Source organism: Triticum aestivum, chromosome 1A, assembly GCF_018294505.1.
Source record: "Triticum aestivum cultivar Chinese Spring chromosome 1A, IWGSC CS RefSeq v2.1, whole genome shotgun sequence".
Classification (NCBI taxonomy): Eukaryota; Viridiplantae; Streptophyta; class Magnoliopsida; order Poales; family Poaceae; genus Triticum; species Triticum aestivum.
The window spans coordinates 568,187,709-568,208,092 of NC_057794.1; the positions used below are offsets into that span (position 1 = coordinate 568,187,709).

Below are 20,384 nucleotides of genomic sequence, written 5' to 3' on the forward strand. Positions count from 1 at the left end.
GGGCACTCTTATTTATCCAAATCCCCCACCCGCCACTTTCCAAATCGGGAGAAAATTACATGTGTGGAAGTGAGTGCTGCAACGCGCGCGCGCGAATTAGCATTTCCCCTTTGACAGTATCTTTTCTAGTTATATACTAGTAAAGTTATCAGATAAAAATAATTAGTGATATGTACTTCCATTAACCCATATACAAATACCATTTTGTGCTATTGTGTATATGAGTGATCAAAGCTTTAAATCTTGGACTGCACACTTTAAAAAGTACAGTTATTTGAGAATGCAAGCAGTATGCTCTTGGTCCAGGAGTGAGTTGGGTCATCAACTGCTGTCAACCCATGCAAGGTTCTGCTGCTTTTGGGAGATTTGTTGATAAAAAGAGACGTACGCAATCCGCACAATAGCTTGTGTTGTTTCATTAATTGAAAGATCAGTGGTGTCATAAATTAGTGAGACGTGGATACGCTACTAAATTTGACCTCCGTATTTCTACCCTCTTTCACTTTTTTTCTGTTACACTATCCATATGATTGTGGTGAACCATCTTGAGCGAACTGTGATTAAATATCTTAATTGTTGCAGTTCTGATTTCATTTTGTTCGCTGGGGGAAGTGTTTGGTCGCTGGACTGGTGCCCAAAGTTGTGCGACAAGCCTTGTTCTCGTGTAAATTGTGAGGTTGTGATCAACTGACTGATGGTCATGAACTAGTAGCTCTTTTGTTGTGAATCATGATTCCAAAAAAGCTCGTTTGTCATCTTATTATCCAGTTTCTGCCTTGTAAGACTATCTGGAGAAATGTTTTGTTCATCGCCCAGATTTAGCAATGAGAAAAATGCCATTATAGTGGCTCCCAAACCCACATCTCAATGATATATTGATTTGTTTTACTCAACTGTATTACTTTATGTTGGCATATAGAAATATGTCTAAGAAAACCTCGGGACATCCATCAAAGTACTTTTCTCAAATGCATTTGCATGCAGGCTCATTGCATGGTTTGCGCTTGTTTTTCAGTGTCTATGAATAGTAATCTTTTGTTTTTTTTTAATTGCATGAATTTATTTGGATATAAAAAAAGATAACAAGTAGAACATATGAGGTACTTAGAGCTGATCACGATTTTCTATCTGTTGCAGTATCTTGCTGTTGCTGCTCATCCTCCTGGTTCTTCTTACCATAAGCTTGGTATGCCATTGATTGGCAGAGGTATCATTCAAGTTTGGTGTCTCGTAGCACCCTTTGAAGAGGCAGATCCTCATCAGTCAATGATTGCGTACAGTAAGAGCAATCGTAGAGGAAGGCCTAGAAAAATACCAGACGAGAATAACTACATTGAGAGTTCATCAGTTCCTCGAAAACCGATAGGGAGACCAAGAAAGATAAAACTGATAACCACTGATGATCACACAGAACCATGTCTGAAAAAACCAAGGGGCAGACCAAGAAAGATAGAACCAGCAACTACTGCTGATCAGGAAGAACCAAGTATGAAAAAACCAAGGGGGAGACCAAGAAAGATAGAACCAGCAACTACTGATGATCACGAAGAACCAAGTATGAAAAAGCCAAGGGGGAGACCAAGAAAGATAAAACCTGCAACTGCTGATGATTATGCAGAACCAAGTCTGAGAAAACCAAGGGGGAGACCAAGAAAGATAAAACCTGCAACTGCTGATGATTACTCAGAACCAAGTCTGAGAAAACCAAGGGGAAGACCAAGAAAGATAAAACCTGCAACTACTGCTGATCATGCAGAACCAAGTCTGAGAAAAACAAGGGGCAGACCAAGGAAAACCAAGTGCAATGTCCATTTGAATGCTGCATCATTTGATGCCGCATCATTAGCACTTGGCTTGTGCAATGCAAATTACAAGGAAGAATCAAGTGCCCAACATAGAAAGAAGTCTGTTTCAACAGAGTGTAGTTCTTCAACCACATTCAGTGGCAAAGAACAAAACAATCAGCCAACTCCCAAACCAAGTGACAATGTGGTCTCAGTTGAAAAGTGCAAGAAAGAATTACTTGTCTACACCAGAAGGCGTGTACGACCTCCTACAAAGAAATCTGCTCCGAATGAGACTTGCTCACTGGCTCTTAGTGATGACGTACAGAAGATGGAGACATCCTACACATCCATCATGCCAAATAATCATTTGTCTTCTGTTGAGGATCCCAAACTATCGGGTTCATCTATGAGTGAAGACATGACTAATGAGGCTGGTTTGGTTGGATGTAAGAGCACAGTTATTAACTGTGAGGTCATGGAAATGAATGATGGTGAGGCTGCCAATCAAGTTGTCCATGCTCCTTTTGAAGATAGTGCCCAGATGATTGTTGAAGTGGAAAATACAGAAGTATCTCCAATACAAAAATCAAGTAAAAATGATAATATAATTACTTGTGCAGAAAACTCAAACCTTTCTGCAATCCCCAAGGGCATTCATCTACCAAGGGTCGTCTTGTGTTTAGCTCATAATGGAAAAGTTGCTTGGGACATCAAATGGAAGCCTCCTTTACAAAATCAGTTAGAACAGAAATCACGTTTGGGTTTTCTTGCAATACTGTTGGGAAATGGCTCACTGGAAGTGTGAGTACATCCTATGCTAAATCATAATTTTGAATCATTTTGCCATCACTTTTTAAATATCACTATTTATGTACTTATTCATTTTTGTGCACAGATGGGAAGTTCCATCTCCAAGCATAATCCAGAAGATATATTCATCTTCTTTGATGAAGGGTACCGACCCTCGCTTTCTAAAGCTGCGGCCTGTATTTAGGTGTGCTAAAGTGAAGTGCGGGAACATACAGAGGTATTACAACTTTTACTTTCATCGTTCTGCTATTAAACTAGGTGGTGGATTTAATATTTCTGTTAAATTTGTCGGCATGAATTTTCATTTTTAATTCATTTCCTCTTTGTAATGGTAAACAGCATTCCCTTGACAGTTGATTGGTCGCCTTCTCCTCATGATATGATACTGGCAGGATGTCATGATGGAACGGTATCTTTTCTGCCTGTAGTAAATTATTTTCTTAGTTTAGATCTAATAACTGCACCGTTTGGTTAGAAGGTGATGTGCCGAAAATTTTCATTGTTGGATTTTGATCTTCCAGGTTGCTTTATGGAAGTTCTCTACAGACTTGCCAGCACAAGGTATTTTAATGGTTTATTACCTCCCTTTTCATGGTATTTCATATGACTTATGCCATTCAGATGACATGTCTGACTCGGGAACTGTTTACTTTCACATGTTAAAGAGCAAGCTATTGGATTTCCTGAACTGCATATCTCTTATTTTATTTTGTTGTGTGTTATATTAATCGGCTGTTCTGGTTAATGTATAGATTCAAAACCTTTTATGTGTGTCACTGCTGAGTCTGTTCCCATCAGAGCCCTCTCGTGGGCACCATATGTAAGGTACTAAGTTGTGTTATACTTCTATTCCATTCCAAAAGGTAAGCACTGAGTCTGACTCCGTATCATCTTGACAGTGAGGAAGAGACAAACACCTTTGTCACTGCTGGAGATGATGGCCTAAAATTCTGGGATTTAAGGTAGCATAAACTCTACTAGGAACTGTAATAAATAATTCTAATCTTTGTTGTGGACAAACTACTCTTTGCCACCCCATTTCTGATATTGCATATATGCAGCTGTACCCAGGAATTTTTTTCCACAAGTGAATTGGCTGCACTTTGCAGTTTTTAGAAAGATGCATCTTTCTTGTGCTGTTTTGTAATGATAACATTTGGGTCAATAAACAAAGGTGCATTTAATCTGCAAAATCTGTTATCCTCATATGAACATATATGGAACACCTTTCAACAAAAAACAAAAAATCATGACTTTTAGTTGCAACAGGCCACAGCTGCCCTCAAGTTTTACGAAAATTTGAAGCGAAAGTAAGTAATGATAGGTGGTGTAGCAGCTACTATTGAAGACTCAAATTTCCTTGCACCAGCATAACCTTAATTGAGTAAATATTGTGAACAGATAATAATATGATTGTTGGGTTCACAACCTTTTTCCGCTATAATTGTTTGAATGGGCTGCAATATTTGAATACTGATTTGCATCCATAAAACTCGTTTGTTGCAGAGATCCATACTGTCCTCTGTGGGAACTAACTACTGCCCCAAGGGCTGTTTTAAGTCTTCATTGGTTAAAGGATGCAAGGTAATATTTTTGTCCCATTTGCAGCAAATAAATCTCATTTGATTTGTAGTAATATGTCTGATTCCTTCCGTAGTAAACAAAACCTGCAGACACTAATGTTACTCAGCTTCCTTCAGTACCCAGTGAGATAGTGACTTGGTTTTGTCTTGTTTTCCATTTTTTTTCTTAAGTTAAAAACTAGGTAACTTCATATGCGGATCGCTATTCTCACTGAAGTTGAAATGCAAATCACAGTTGCAAGAAAATAAGAAAAATGATTTATTTATGTTCTTATGCAATCCATGGCTCATTTGATCTCTGATTTGTCAGCATGCTAAGTTGCTAAGGTAGTTTTATTATTTGTTTACAGAACAAACTATGGCTTCTTAAAAACGTAAATGATTCTCCATTAATTCTTTGTTGCTTTGCTATTGGTGCTCTACGTTTGTGTTGATCTAGGCCCTGCTGTAGCTTGTACTTCGAACTCTTCTACCTTTTCAATAAAAAGAAACACAAAGGTTTTGTGTTTTCTTGAGAAAAAATTAAATGATCTAGAACCATGCCTAATCATATATTGACTACAATTAGGCATGAAAAAAGTAAACGACTTTATCTACCCATGGAAATGGCTAATGGAAATGCTCCTTTTATTGTGAAGATCTAATGTGTTACATTCTTTATTATTGACCCAACTAACAGTGATTGTTGCTGATGTCTACTGTGCTTGAATTAAAGCCAGTTCTTCCTGGCATTTTGTTTGAATCAATACGACAACCTTTTCTTCCATCTTTTAACCTTATCTGTTTAATAAATTTACCTTGGTGTTTTCCCTTTTTTAATCAAGCATCAGATAGCTTAGTTACCATTATGCCCTATATCAACATGGTAAGGCAACCATGTTTTCCTTGGTGGGGCAAGTAAATTGGGGACTAGGCCTATCCATTTTTGTCAAAACTGCTGCGTCTATAAACCCCTGAGGAACATGACATAGATCCCAGACCTATCCTTTCGCTTGTCCTAAACATAGTGGAGACATAGGACTCAGGTGGCTTGTAATTGATTGACATTGAAGGATGGCTAATCAAAACTATTGTATTCCACTCCTTTTTTGTGTGTTTTTGTCCATGATTAGGCTTCCCTTGATTATAACGGTATGGTCTGGATTAGTAAAATATAGTGGTAAAATCTCTATGGGTTGAAAGTTCTACTTCGCTCCCAACATGGCCTTACTATGTATATGTGCAGGTTATAAAAAAAAATTCTGTCTACTAGGTTAATAATGCTAACTGTTATTATCTTTCATGTCCAGAGGTATTGTCATCTCATTGGAAGATGGTACATTGAAGTTCCTCAGCTTACCTACAATAGCCAATGATGTACCTGTCACCGGAAGGCCATTCACTGGGACTAAAACTCAGGGCATTCGTACTTATCAATTATCAGAATATTTGATATGGGACGTCCATGTCTCAGAAATTACAGGTACATTTCCAGAACCATGCCTAATCATAGTCAATATCCGGCCTAAGCAGAGTGCAGTTACAAGTTTCCTAGTAAGAAGCCTTGGGTGGTACCTTTTCTTGGACTGTTGTGTCAAAGAAATGAATATAAAGCTTATAATTATGTTATTTGCCGTATATAATAATACTTAAATTGTTTATTATTTTAGTTATATTCACCTCTGATAAGATTCTGTTTTGGATACTTGATTTTCTTTTTTGTGATATTTATAATTTTAACAATGCTCTCCTACATTTTGGACACTTGATTTTTTTTTTTAAAATCTCTATACAGAAGTAAGGAGAATGAGTAGCTTGTTGTAAAAATATCATACTGAAGCATGATATGATTCTTGAATTGGCAATAATTCTTTGCCTGTATACAGGTCAAGCAGCTTATTGCGTGGTAGATGGTACTGCTGTGCGCTTCCAGGTGAACTCGCTAGCCTGTATTCATTATCTACTTGTACCTGTCATCCAGATCTGTGTGCTAAATGAATATTGCACACGTGTAGCTTACTAAGAGATTCTGGGAGAAGAAACCTGGGAGGAACCGTGTACCTTATTTCCTCTGTGGTTCACTGGCAGAGGAGGGGACAGTCATTAAGATCGGTGGCACGTTGCAAAGCTCTCCTTTATCGAATGTTCCTCTGGTCACGAAAAAGGGTCCAGAATCATGCCAAGATGTAGATCAAACGGACGATATGCGGAAAGAGGAACTACGGACTCTCACTAACTCAGGTAAAAGTAAAGTAAAACCCTCTCCATTTTGCTGCAAGTCATATCATTGGCTTACTGCCTGACATGCCTGCTGAACTACACTGCAGAACATGTAGATCCAGAACTCAGAGATGGTGAGCTAGATGAAGGCCGAGAAACTAGTGCTCTAGTTTTAGCTGATGCTCTAATGCAAGAGAGTGATGGCATGCACAACGGCCCAGTTGATGAAAACGCTAAAGACGACTTGGAGGCCTTCCCTCCCAAATCTGTAGCGCTGCATCGGTTGAGATGGAACACAAATAGAGGCAGCGAGAGATGGTTATGCTATGGAGGCGCCGCAGGCATTATTCGTTGTCAGAGGATCTAAGGGACAAGCATATATAATTGGGCCGCAAACCAGGAGAATCCGTGGGTGTCCACCCATCTACACAATAAGCTGTTGCAGCAGCAATATATGGTAGGTTTGCCTGATTTTTGCCGATTTCCGCAGTTATGGCTGACAGAGCTAGCTGTGTATCTTAGCAACTCCAACAGCAGCAGATCCTTGTAGTTTAGGAATTCAAGTTGAGGCAATTGGAGCTTCATATCTTGGGCTCAGAAAACAATAGGAGCTACTTGTGAGAAGTATCAGCTCAGCACTCAGCAACTGACTGATGTTTTTCTTAGGCTGTAACATGTGTACATGTACTGTTGACGCAATCAGACAAATTGCGCCGATCCGATTTGTAAGTAATAGGGACAAACTGAACAGTGTTCTGCCAAATATGTGAGTAATAGTGAACAATAATGGAAATCATGATTGGTCGAAAGCTGCGTGCAGTTTTCGTGAAGGGCCGGACTAGTATTCCCATCTTCTCAAATTTTGACTTGTATTCCCATCTCAAAGTTTAAGTTGTGTCTGATTTTTTTACGATCTTCAATATACTATTTTGACCCAGATTTTTATACATAATGCATATGTCCAGAGTAAAAAGACATGACAAAAAAGTACTCCCACCATTCCATAATTCTTGCTGTTTAGTTTAAATTTGAACTAAAGCCACGACAAGAATTATGAAACAGAGAGTAGTAGCATGCAAGAAAACACGTTGATATCATTTTTACATGTTTGATCCATATACCTTTATGAGTATTAGTGGTTGAAGTTTTAAGACGTTATTCCGCAAATAAGGAAAATGTTTTTAAGACTTGACTGCGTGTATGTATAATAGTACAATCTGAAAGATGGAATGCTTAATAGATATTGGACTGGGTTTCTAGACTCCAGTCAAATCCAGTAGTAGTACCAAACAATATGGGCGAACAATTTTTCCTTTCTCCGGAGGGGGATAGTATCACGTTAATTATTAACTCAAAATGTTTTGGAGCTTACACAGGAATGCTAGTCAACGAATTTGCTAGACCAACTCTTTCGTGTCGCTCCCCCCGCGGACGACTTGGGAGCTCCCACCGCCGCCTAAGGTTCCTCCCATCCCACCCCTCTCCCACTGCTGTTGCCGGTGAAGATCAGAGCTGGTGGGGCCGCCTAAGGTTCCATGATACAGTTGTCTAGGCTGCAAGCGTGGGCTCGGACGTGTCAAGTTGTTCCGGACCGATGGGGTTCCATTGGTGTGATCCAAGTGTTTGGGGCCGCAGTGGTTCTCCGTTGGTTGTGTTTGTTGGGGGGTCCTATGGATCCATTGTTTGGGAGTAGTTCGCATGTGTGGGTAAATTTGTGACGGTTTTACCCAGTTTTCTGTCAATTAACCGGACAACTCTCTTCTTAATTAATGAATGAGGCTCCGTTTCAAAAAAAAAGTACTTGGTTGTGGCTGGCTATGTACAGTCCTACAGTACATTAGCAAAAAGATTCACTAGCCGCTACTCAACAATCTCCATGACGCACAGCTTGTCAGGAGAGCAAGAATCCAAAACACTTGTAACATTGGTACTCAACCGGTGAGAGTTCGGCCCCTCTGGCTGGACGGTGACCCACTGGCCGTCGACAAGCTCGACGTGTTCGTGCTGCTCGGGGTGGGCAGAGAACCTGGCCTTGGCGACGTCTCGGCACATCTTGTTCAAGTGGTCGATGGAAAGGATCAAATCGAAACCATCTTCCGTCTTGTCGCTGGTCTTGCGGAGCTTGACACCGACATCCACACTGCGCGAACTTGCAGCACCGAAGAGCAGAGGATGCCCGAGGACTAGTTCGTCAGAGGGGCTGCATATCTGTCGGAAAGTAAAGTTCGTTTCAGGGACCGGTTCCAGACAAAAGAAAGATAGCAGTTCTTATAAGAGCAGAAAATATAACTTATTCATGAAAGGAGTTTGAAGTTGCGATGTTTACAGATACTAGAAGGAGTAGACATGGTCTCCAAGACCAAACGTCTGCTTGCTTTACCTGCTTACAGAACAAAGACACGGTGGACCACATCCTTGTACAATGCGTGGTTGCTAGGGAGACTTGGTTCAGGTGCTTTCAATCACTTGGAATCACCGTCCAATGTCCTAACCACCAACATTCTATGGAGGAATGGTGGATTGGATCTAGGAGAACTTTCCACGGCAAAGCCAAGAGGGGCTTCGACACTGTGATCATACTTATCGCCTGGAACCTTTGGAAGTAGCGTAATGCTCGAGTATTTAATAACAGGGAAAAACAGGAGTCTGGACAAGCACTAGTGGATCACATCTTAGATGAGTTAACCTCTTGGAGGGGAGCCGGTGCGGTGTGTATGTGTGTGTGTGTGGACTATTCAGTGAGTAGTTAGTCTTTGCTTTTTCGGTGTGGGTGCACTGGCATTGTTGCAAGAAACGTTTGCAAGTATCTTGTACATTTTTGCTCTACCTTCTATAAAAATATGGTATGCCATTGGCGTACTCTCGAAATAAAAAAGTTGCGATGTTTAAATCCCATCAATTTAAAATGCTGGCATGCTTCTCGCTGATGTTGTTTTAGCAGGCTATAAGTGTTCAGTTGCAGATTGCAGGTAGCCGCAAGTTTTAAAGAAGATCTATATTTCATAGACCGAATAAGTCAACGCAACAAAAAGTAAAAACTGAGAAGAAATGCGAGATGGGGGGACACGCTAGGTGAATGGCACATGTTCATACCTGTACGTACTCTATGCCCATTGCATTGAACGATTCCAGAATTTTATTTGATGATAGTGAGCTGAAAATCGCCCCAGATCCAGCTGGCCTTTGAAGTATCTCCCATGGGGACTTCAGCAGAATTTTTTTGCTCCCTAGCTCAGAGGACAGACTGACAACTGGTAGTTTCATCTCTTCAAGGACCCATAGCTGCAAATGGATTCAGTGGAACATTAAATAAGTAGAGGAGCTGGCTTTTGAGATCCGAAGTTACAAACAAATTAGAGATTAATGCTGGCGAAGAAAGATTTCTATATTCAGAACTGAACATGACAGGGATCTCTATCCATTTGCCACTCGACTCTCTTAAGACTGAAAACCAAAAGAGAGTCAAGCGCCGCACTCTACATGTACAACTGAACTGGTGTACATATGCTGGTAAGCTTATATACACAAGAACAAATTTCGGGTTCTACATACATTTCAAAAGGCAATCTTAAAGTAACTGCTTGACTGGAATGTTCAATGTGGAATGTACAATAACAAAAATGTGAGGTGTGCGCAGTTCCACCAAGAACGTGAACTCTAATGAAATTGCCAAACTATTAAATGGAAAAATGGAAAGGAATAGTCACATTAACACACCTATTTTTTTGGAAAAACAGAGAACACCTACGTAAACTCGTAGTAGGACAATGTACTGTACCTTCTGAGTGTCAAAACCAAAATAGTCGTTCTCTATCAAGTAGTTCCGAACTGAATCCACATGATCGCCAGGAGAAACAATAACAAAAGGGGGAGATATATGATTTTCTTCTACCTGCATCAAACAAAAATGAATAAGATTTGTCCACGCATTAGTCATTGTTTCAGGTGGAACTGTAGCAAACAAGCAGCAACTAACTGATAACCACTGTAAATTCAATCCTTAGTAAATACACCCTCCGTCCGGAATTAACAGTCGCTGAAATGAGTGTATCTAGACGTGTTTAAGTGTGTAGATACACTCATTTCAGCGACAGTTAATTCCGGCCGGATGGGATAGTAGATTAGAATTTAAATGATATTTTCACCAAAGCATATTCCTGAATAGTAGACCAGAGCACAAAAACTTCAGCAGTAAAGGACATTGATCAACCTTGAACATAAGGAGGAATGAACTTAACAGTTCTCAACCTTTACGATTATTATGTTCTTCACGCAAGCTCAGGTAACATATGAAACAATCAAAAACAAAATAAATATGGAGAAAGTGCATTTGATTGGTGCTACTATATCCAGTTCCAATACAGAAAACAGTGCAGTGGCCATCATGAATAATGCATACCTTCATTAACTCACTAAAAGAGTTAAGCAATCTCTGAAACTCAGCATCCACAATATCAGAGTCTGAGTCATTTGTAACAAGTACAATTGCTGCTTTTGACTTTTGAAGGATCTCACAGCCTTTGCTAAATTCACTACTGAAGACATTCTTCTCTTTCTCACCATGATTCATGAGGGTTTCGCGAGGTATCCTCATCACGTTTTTTCTTGATGAAGAGGAATTGGCAAGAACATTCTTTGACATGCTGAAAATGACCAAAGTTTCAAAGAGTAAGCTGCAGGCTAGATTAAAAACTCAGGACAGACCACAAATGCATATTGTTTGACCAAAATAACAGAAAGACTGATATTGTTACATATGAGGAGCATTCTGGAACTGCATTCATGAATATATAGAAAACATTTAATGAGCGTGATGATGATCAAATCAGCTTCTTTTGAAAATACTTTGGCAAGACAGGGAATAACGGGAATCCACAGTTCGTACCTGTCAACCTGCTTGCTGACGCTATGCATTGCATGTTTGAACAATTGGAAGTCAATGCTCGCAATTTGTTCAGCAAGTGAAGCCTTTTCGAGCTTGTCCCCTGATAGCAAACCTTCCAGAATATGGCCCTGTTCCATTTCATGTAGTACCTTCTTTGCTGCAGTTATGCGACGCTGTAGTTTCTTCTTTTCCTTCCAATCCTGTAACGATTTAAAATAGAAATTGTTTATTTGAAAGAACACAACAAACAACAAAAAATAGCTCAGATCATTGCATCAATCTTGGTTAGAACCTAAAGCAAGACATTTCAATCACATATGCTCATTGAAAGAACTGTTATATGAGATGCATCTATCATCTACAATAGTCAGGAAAGGTGCTGCTGCTGGTATCAACATTATAGCTCTTTAGATCAGACTTTTTTTTAAGTGCAAGTTATGTACCACAAAAGAGATCATGGCATGCAAAAAAAGGATGGCGCGGACCTAACCATCGCACGCCTTTCTTTCTTTGATTTCTCAGGACGTGTGTTGACCTCAAGAAGACCCTTTGGTGGTGTAATCCACATCTCTCTAGTCTCCATATCAATATCAGGCACAATATCTTCAGCAAATGGAATCCACACGTGCTGACGGGATGGAGTTGAATCCTGATTTTCTGAATCAGTCTGCACAGCATTCTCAGCAGAGCCAACCATAACCTGGAGAAGATCGCCACCTCCAAAATTGAAGACCTGTGCAACAGTGCCTACAAGCTTGCCTGTATCCTAGGAAGGGAAACAAAAGGACTAACTTCGATTATCAAAATTGTGAAGAAAACCATCTATGTATGGAGGAAACAACCAGCATAATATGTCAATGCCAGTGTACATTTTGATGGTGGTGTTTACTTATAGTGGGTAGAAGGAGCAATTTGGCGACGCAACAATGACAAGTTCCAATATTAGCAATAACACAGTTTGTTATATAAATGATATCGCAGCTTTTAATAGGAAAAAGTATATGGTTCTGGTATTTAATGTTACTTAACCTGAAGTATCTTATACAAGATTACATAAGAATGACACAAGTATAGTACTATTTTACAGGATGCGCGTGCCTTTAATTTGATTACCCAAGGGCCAAGGCCAAGGCAACCACCCAGAGAGCCAGCAACATACCACATGCACTTTTCATCCAGCTATCCAACTGCAATTCAATTCTTGTAGGCATAAAAGAATAACAATGTTGGTATCACTGCGCTTTTCACCTTACTCATGGTGTGGCCTCATTTTTGTAATGGAAAGAAACAAATGAAACACACCAGAAACTTAGGGGGTGAAAACATCATGGACGAAATATATATGTACCTTGACAATAACAGTCATGCCAACAAGATCGAGCGAATAGATCTCATCCTCCTCCAGTTCCGGCCTATCCTCGGTCTTCACGAGAACAGCCGAACCAACTATCTGCCTGGCCTAAGAAGAGTCACAAACAAAATCGCATCAGGAGCTAACCATCGTGACTAGTTCTTCAGACTCGCGGATTCAGAGATAACGAGTGACCCAGGCACAGAAATGCAAACAAGCAGACCTCGTCCAAGGAGTCGACGCCGTCGAAGCGCACGATCCAGCCCTTCTTCCCCGTGTGGGCTTTCCCCCTGACGAGCTCGAACTCCCTGACCTGCATCTTCCCGGCGGCGCGAGCCCTCAGCCACCTCTTCCCCGGCTGTTAGAACCGAATTCGAACAAACGGACGAGAAATGCTCAATTCCACCGCCAATTAGCATCAAACCAAGCTCGCCTAGAAGAGTTACCGTGGCGAAGCGGAGCTCGGGGAAGTCGGTGCGGGGCGAGACGAGGACGTCGCCGCGCACCCCGTGCGCGCCGCTCACGTACCCCACCTCCACCAAGTCATCCTCCTCCACGAGCTCCTCATCTTCACCATACTCCTCTTCTTCATCTTCCTCGTCCTTGTGCTCGTGCTGCGCGTGGCTGGGGCTGGGGCTGGGGCTGGAGAGCAGCGCGGCGGCGGGGCGGGTCGGCGAGAGGGTGAAGCGGCGGGGAGGGAGGCGGGAGAAGGGCGCGGGGAGGCGGCGGCACGGGGAAGGGCGGAGCGGGAGGGAGAGGGAGAGGGAGACCGGCGCGGAGGTGGAGGCCGGAGACGCCATTCTCAGCGAGGGAAGAGGATAGACCCACCCGAGGCTAGCGAGGGGAGAAGGGAGGAAGGTGGTTCGGGGTTTTAGCCCCGGCCCGTGGGCTTCGAGAACATCTATGTGGCTGGGCCGTGTCGGAATTGCCGATCAGGTCACATCTTTAAAGGCTCCCCCTAGCACTCAAAAACAAAAGATCTTTAAAGGCTCCCTCTAAAAAGAAAAATGAAATAATATATTTTAAAAAATGTAATAATGGGAAGAGTATGTATATAAAAAAATAGGTCAAGAGGGGAATTTTCAATTCTTGTAAAGGTTCCCCACTGCTACTTACTTTGGGCTTCAGAGTCCAGCTGGTTGAATATCAAAAAATGTTGCTGTGTTGAAAGTGGTCAAGGGTGAAGTTTCTGCTTCTAGATTGCTTATATTCAGTTAAATGGAATTTTCTATAAGAACAAGGAATGACCACGGAAGATTAGAGAGCTTGGTGACAAAAATTCTTTCGAAAAATGTTGATGACCTGATTGAATTCCCAACATTTCATCTGTTAGTGGGTGGTGTGCCTGTCAAGATTTGTGAATGGGATCATCTTGTTGATCCATTTGCAGAGTTAACTAAAGTCATAGTTCAGATAGAAGGAATTCCCCCAAAGTGGCGTGCATGGAAGATTTTAGCCGAGGTAGCTTCTTGCTTTGGAATCCTTGTGGGTGTGGAATGGAGTGGGATTTTTAAAAGCTTTTATGAGCTCATTAGAGTGAAAGTGGCTTGTAGAGATCTCACAAAAAACCCCTTTGAGAGGCTTGTGGAGATACGAAGGAAGCTATACTCGTTGTTCTTTATTGTTGAAGGTTTTGATCAGGTGGGTGAAGATGGTGATGATCACAACCCTGACAGTGACAAGCATAGTGAAGAAAAAGGTGGATAAGGATTCTGATGTTTCTGATAAAGATAATATGGATGAAGATGGTAATGAATCAATAGGTGAACTTGACAAAGCTAACTTCCCTAGGAAAAGTGCTTCTTCTGTAGGCTAAAAACAAAACAAGTGTTGTTTGTTTCTTCTATGGATTTCCACCCTCACGAACTTCTTGTTTCTTTCCATGAGAAATTCATTGAGGAAACCAGAAACAAATCGCTCCCCAAACCCGTTGTGATCCTTATGGATGTTGACCGTGTTAGTCCTATTTGTGATAATAACATTGCTTCAGAACATGAAATTGAACCTTTATCTGTTGATATGGAGCACCGTTCTGAACACCCGAGCAATTTCGAGATGGTTTACTCGGATGGAGAAGAGGAGAACTTGTTACTTGAGATGCAATGTCCTCCTGAAGACATGACTATGGCCTTAGGCTATGTTAAGAGATCTTTATTGGAATCTTTGGAGAAAGATGAATCTGAGAAGAAACTGAAGAGTATTGTGGAGCCTGTTACTAAATGGGGCCCTAACTATCCAACAAGCCTATTACAAGGAACCATGGCAACATAAAAGATCATGGACAAGGATGCAACTTATATGAAGAAAAAGAATATGGAGATACTTGCTTCTTTTAAAGGGAAATCTTTGCCAACTTTGACCGTGAAGAACTTGCTAATCGAACTACTAAGGTAGATATTGCATTGGTGATACTACCCCTGAACAAAAAATATATTATCCTTAACATGGTGGAATCTAAAAAACAAAACTGTCTTAAGTTGCTAACTATAGTCCTGAAACCTTTTCTTCCCGATAATCTTGACCCTTTTGAACAATATGAATTTAGTTGTTCTTCACCTATTATTTCTATTACTATTCCTAGGTCAGGGGGCACAGCTGATCTAAATAGTGATAGTCCAATCTTTCACACTAGGAACATGCCTTGTGCCTTGTCTCATCCTCTTAAAATCCAATGATTGGTGCCTTATGGAATATTTGAGGTTTAGGGCAACATGATAAATTGAAGTGTCTTGCTGAATGTTTGAATAATAATCATGTGAATTTTGTTGGTTTCTTTGAAAAAAAAGAGAGTTCATTGATGATAGCATGCTTAAAACCACTTCTGGTAGGATTGAGGTTAATTAGCACTACTTACCTGCTATTAATACTACTGGTGGCATTATTGTGGGGCTTAAGTGTTATTTGTTTGAGGTGATTGGTTTTTCCAATAAAAAACATTGCATTATAGTGATTGTTAAAAAACAGTAAGAAATGGGGTTTCCTTAGGCACTTTCACTAGTAGAAAAAGGCCCATTTGTCCCGGTTCATAAGGCCCATCTGTCCCGGTTGGGGAACTGGGACTAAAGGGTCGTTACTAATACCCTAGGTCTTTAGTCCTGGTTCTTATACTAACCAGGACAGATGGGCCACCACGTGGCCGCTCCGGCGAGCCCAGGAACGAGGGCCTTTGGTCCTGGTTGGTAGCACCAACCGGGACCAATAAGCTTCCACGCGTCAGCATTTCAGGGGCTGTTTTTTTAAAAGGAGGTGGTTTAGGGGTTTTGGGGTTTAATTTAGGTTGGTATAGGTAGCTAATAGAGAGATTTGTCCTCTCTTATCTCCGTGCTACTGCTACTGCTATGCCTAAACATGACTTAGATTGAAGTGAGGCAACATGTGGTGCATGTCGAAAGTAATACTAATCCTAACTTGATCAAGTTTGGATTGTACTACTTTCGACATGCACCACATGCATGTTGCCTTCACTTCAATCCAATCCATGTTCATTTCACCCGCTGATATATAATAACTCTTCATGCTCGCATCATGCATCATCATATATAATAAAAAGTCTACTAATCATCATCATACAACTTCTACTCGTTATTAATAACAAGTCATACGATCATCATCCTCATAGTCATCGAACCAACCCTACTTAATTGTTCTTAGCACATGATCATCAGTATTAGGTAGGACCTAAATACCCTCTTTAAGGTAAAATAGCATAAAACAATATAGACCCTGACTCTCCATTATGGAGAATGGAGATCATCCTGTCTCCGATTCTTGCGCTTCACTTCCTTTTGCTTCCAAGAACCTCCTTACGACTGTCCATACATTTTTTCCATCCTTTGATTTGCATGTCTCCATTCCTTTTAGAAATCTGGTATGGACAGTTGAGATTCGTAGGATGACCTGGCTGTATGTTCAAAACATTAAGGCTACCTTTCTAATACATCAAATAAGGCACACAATTCTTTGGGATTATCTGTTGAAAAACATAGCAATAACTTCATAGTTAGCAATGATGTACTAGTTTAAGAAGTATGCAAAAGATGCACGGATGTCGTAATAGTAAAAAATCTTACCAGGGCATCTCCATGGTAGTTACCGTAGTTCAACACATGCACTAGTGGCACGTATTGACCATAATGTTGAGGAGTTTGATTGTAGATATTGTAATTCTCAATGTCAGTACAAAATCCAACCAGATGATTTTTCTCCTTGTAAGTTAATTCGGAGCCATCGGTGTAGTGGGTTTTGTCTACCATCTCCCGCATATTCTTTGAAGAATGAAAATAAGCTGTCAATGGAACTAAGCTGTCAACTATTTTGAAATAAACAATATAAATTAGCTAATAACTATGTTTGAGAAACTCACATAGCGGTAGAATTGGAGGCATATCAACAAGGACCCAAATGCCCATATTGTCTTGCTCGATTTCAGGATCACCAAGATCCACGGTGACAAGCATACCCTCATCAAAACCATACATCTTGCAAAGTGCTTCCCATTTTTTGCAACCAAAATGGGCTACGCTCTTAGAATTGTACAACTTTACTTCAAAATCCACATCATGATGAGTCCTTAGGTGAATTTTCTTTGTTTCGAAATTTTCATGGTCTTCAAAACCCATCCTCTCCAAGACATAGCGCCTTGCATGGCATGGGATAAGCTACTCGAATTGTAAAAGATGAAAATTACACGTTGAAATAGTTGTAGTTATGCTTAATTACGAAAAAAACACTTGTCGTCGTTGCGTACCGTTTCAACATCGAAGGTCTCCTCGAGCTTAATGCTGAAGCGCCGATCATCGTCCAGGTGAGGCATGTCGCACAGACCTCGATCATCGTGGCACCAGCTGCACTCCCCCAGGAGACTTTTGTCGTCTAATGACGACATTTCCTACGTTCATAATTCAAAGATTAAACTTGTACAATTAAATATATGTACTACAAAAACTAAATTAGATCATTATTATTCATTGCGGGTTGACTATTGGTCTATCGAGTCTTTTCTTGAAAACTCTCAGCTCACGTGGTGTATATATTCGACTCTCGGTGATGGTCGCTCCTCACTTTGTCCCCGAGTGCATTACACCAAAATGTCTAGCACACGGGAACGAAGGAGAAGCGACCCCCACGACAACAGTCGGGATTCTTCGTCCTCTCATATATATGGTGTAACTCTCCCTCACTGATTCCTCTCAGACATTTGCGACCGTCGGTGATGGTCGTTACTCCTTCTTTCCCTAGTGCGTAACAAAGGTCTAGCACCCGGAGAAGGAGAAACGACCCCCACGACAACAGTCGGGCTTCTTCGTCCTCTCATATATGGTGGAGACTCGACAGACTTAAAGTCAACTCGGAATATCATTTAATTATCTTTCTAAAAAAGGATTTGGCTGGTCTCACCTCGAGGTTGGAGGGGGTCAGTGACGGGGACGACGACGGGGATGATGGAGGGGGGCTCCTAGATTTCTGCGAAAACAAAAACCCTAGAAGCTATCAACTAATCATATGCATACGCCTTGCATAGTGCTCTCCAATTTTAGCATTCAAAGTAGGAGTAGTTTTCCAATTTGAGCATTCAATAAGCAAAATCAAATCGCAAAATAAAGTAGTATTCAAATTAGGATGCATTCAATTATAAGCAAAACTGTATCATATTTTGCGTCCGTACATCATCGAATATTATCACTAATACACCTTGAATACTATCATACATATAACATCGCTAGTACAGCTAGAACCGTAGCGCCCGACGGGTATCGGCACGGGCGGTGGACACCCAAAGAGAAGGAACCATCACAGGATCGCTCCAGTGAGATCCCTGAAGAACCTGCCAGGTATTGTCGAACCTGCCCTCCAACGCAACCATGTAGCGACGGACGTGCTCGTCCTCCTCGCTGACACGGTGACGTACCACCTCCGCGGTGTCCGGAAGCCTAGGCACCGTCACTGGCCCACGCGACCGCCACCAAATAAGGATCGGGTCAACGATGACTGGCTCCTCACCAACCTACGCCCCCCCGGAAGGTAGCACCTCCCAATATTAGCCCGACGGAGCCCAGTCCCGGACATGGCCCCTCTGATCAAGTCGGCCTCCTCCGCCGAGTCGACGACGAGGATGCGAGATAGGCATCGGCGACGTCGATGCGGGAATAATTGCTTGAACTAAAAAAAACTAGTTCTATTAATTTTCTAGCTAAAAATAAACTACTTCTATAGTAAAATAAAATAGTTTTATTAAATCAACTAGTTCAACTACTAATTAAGCACTTACTATAAATAAAATAAAATAGTACTTACTAAAAATAAACTACTTCTATATATAGTAAAATAAAGTAGTTTTATTAAATAAACTAGTTCAACTACTAAACACTTACTATAAATAAAATAAAGTAGTACTTACTAAAAATAAACTACCTCTATATATAGTAAAATAAAGTAGTTTTATTAATTAATCAACTAGTTCAACTAAAAATAAACTAACTTTAAATGCACTAACAGTAGAACTAATAACCTAAAATGTACTAAATCAACTAACCTTAAATGTAACTTTTGCAACACAATTTTTTCCTTTCCTCTTCTAACCATAAACATTGAACAAAAATAAAACTATACAGCCTACAGAAATGCTATGAACAAAAAACTATGAACACATACACATACACCCATCCATATACATGCATATCCATCCATACATATATACATACATACATACATACAAAAACAGGGGCGGCGGCGCGGCGCAGGGGGGCGGCGGCAGCCGCGGCGGCGCACGGATCGGGATGGGAAGGGGCTCACTGGGGGCTCGAGGCAGGACGGCGACGAGGCCGGTGACGAGGACGACGACGATGACGGCGACAAGGACGACGGGCTCGTGGGGGAGGGGTTACGCACGCGGCGAGGGCTCGGGGAGGAGCGGCTCGAGGGCGGCGACGGCGACGACGAGGACGACATCGACGGCGGGTCAGGGATGGGGCGACGGCGTCGGGGCAGGGGCTCGGGGCGGCGACGACGACGAGGAACGGCCTGGCGGCATTGGGGGGAATGGGAGCAGTTGGCGAAAATTTCACAAGTGCTACCTTATATAGCAAAACCAATGGTACCAGTTCGTGGCACCAATCGGTACCAATGCCCACCTATGGTCCCGGTTGGTGCCATGAATCGGGACCAAAGGTCTCTTTTCGGTAGCCCAAAGGGCGGGAACCTAAGGCCTATGGTCCCGGTTGGTGTCACGAACCGGGACCATAGGTGGGCATTGGTACCGGTTGGAGCCACAAACCGGTACGAATGTGCGCCTTTAGTACCGGTTGGTGGCACCAACTGGGACTAAAGGCCTTGTGCTGCCCGCATCACGACACGAAAGTTTAGTCCCACCTCGCTAGCTAAGGGAGCTCGAGAGTGGTTTATAAGCCCCACTCCCGCTGCCCTCTTGAGCTCCTCTAAAATGCAGGCTTTCGGGCCTAAACACACTGTATCTATATTGGGCCTTCTACGGGCCTGAATCCTGGCCCATGGGTGGGTTTCTAGTCGTATTCAGGCCGTGGTGGCCCAGTAGGTTGCTTTTCCCCCTGGTTTATTTCTTTTCTTTTCTGCTTTATTTATTTTATTTTGTTTCTAATTACTTACTTATTATATAATTTTGCTATTAAAGTTTCTAACAAAAAAGTTCTTTATGAAAATTCTTTTTGCTTTTAATGATTTTGAACAGAAAATACTTTGATAATTTTGTTTTATTTTGTTTATTTTTCCTTTTTTCTGTGATTCTTTTTGTTTCT

At 41.5% G+C, this 20,384-nt stretch overlaps 2 protein-coding genes across 3 annotated transcripts in view; one reads left to right on the forward strand and one right to left on the reverse strand.

Moving 5' to 3' along the window:
• Window positions 1–7,175, forward strand: part of LOC123068552 (uncharacterized) — a 9,077-nt gene extending 1,902 nt beyond the window's left edge. For both annotated transcript variants that reach the window (XM_044491164.1, XM_044491159.1), the window contains exons 5-16: window positions 583–676; window positions 1,138–2,588; window positions 2,683–2,814; window positions 2,937–3,006; window positions 3,119–3,158; window positions 3,350–3,422; window positions 3,497–3,559; window positions 4,104–4,181; window positions 5,470–5,642; window positions 6,046–6,092; window positions 6,175–6,400; window positions 6,487–7,175. In XM_044491164.1, the coding sequence (XP_044347099.1) occupies window positions 583–676; window positions 1,138–2,588; window positions 2,683–2,814; window positions 2,937–3,006; window positions 3,119–3,158; window positions 3,350–3,422; window positions 3,497–3,559; window positions 4,104–4,181; window positions 5,470–5,642; window positions 6,046–6,092; window positions 6,175–6,400; window positions 6,487–6,746 (2,707 nt within the window). In that variant the 3' untranslated portion in view covers window positions 6,747–7,175. The remainder of the gene's footprint in view (window positions 1–582; window positions 677–1,137; window positions 2,589–2,682; window positions 2,815–2,936; window positions 3,007–3,118; window positions 3,159–3,349; window positions 3,423–3,496; window positions 3,560–4,103; window positions 4,182–5,469; window positions 5,643–6,045; window positions 6,093–6,174; window positions 6,401–6,486) is intronic.
• A 946-nt stretch (window positions 7,176–8,121) lies between these two features.
• LOC123068590 (uncharacterized) lies at window positions 8,122–13,495 on the reverse strand. The gene is made up of 9 exons (XM_044491195.1): window positions 13,062–13,495; window positions 12,839–12,973; window positions 12,613–12,723; window positions 11,755–12,030; window positions 11,265–11,464; window positions 10,779–11,022; window positions 10,158–10,271; window positions 9,473–9,661; window positions 8,122–8,587 (listed from the first exon to the last, which is right to left on the reverse strand). The coding sequence occupies exons 1-9, from the start codon at window positions 13,413–13,415 to the stop codon at window positions 8,240–8,242; spliced, it is 1,971 nt and encodes a 656-aa protein (XP_044347130.1). The 5' UTR covers window positions 13,416–13,495; the 3' UTR covers window positions 8,122–8,239.
• Between the last annotated feature and the right edge of the window lie 6,889 nt (window positions 13,496–20,384).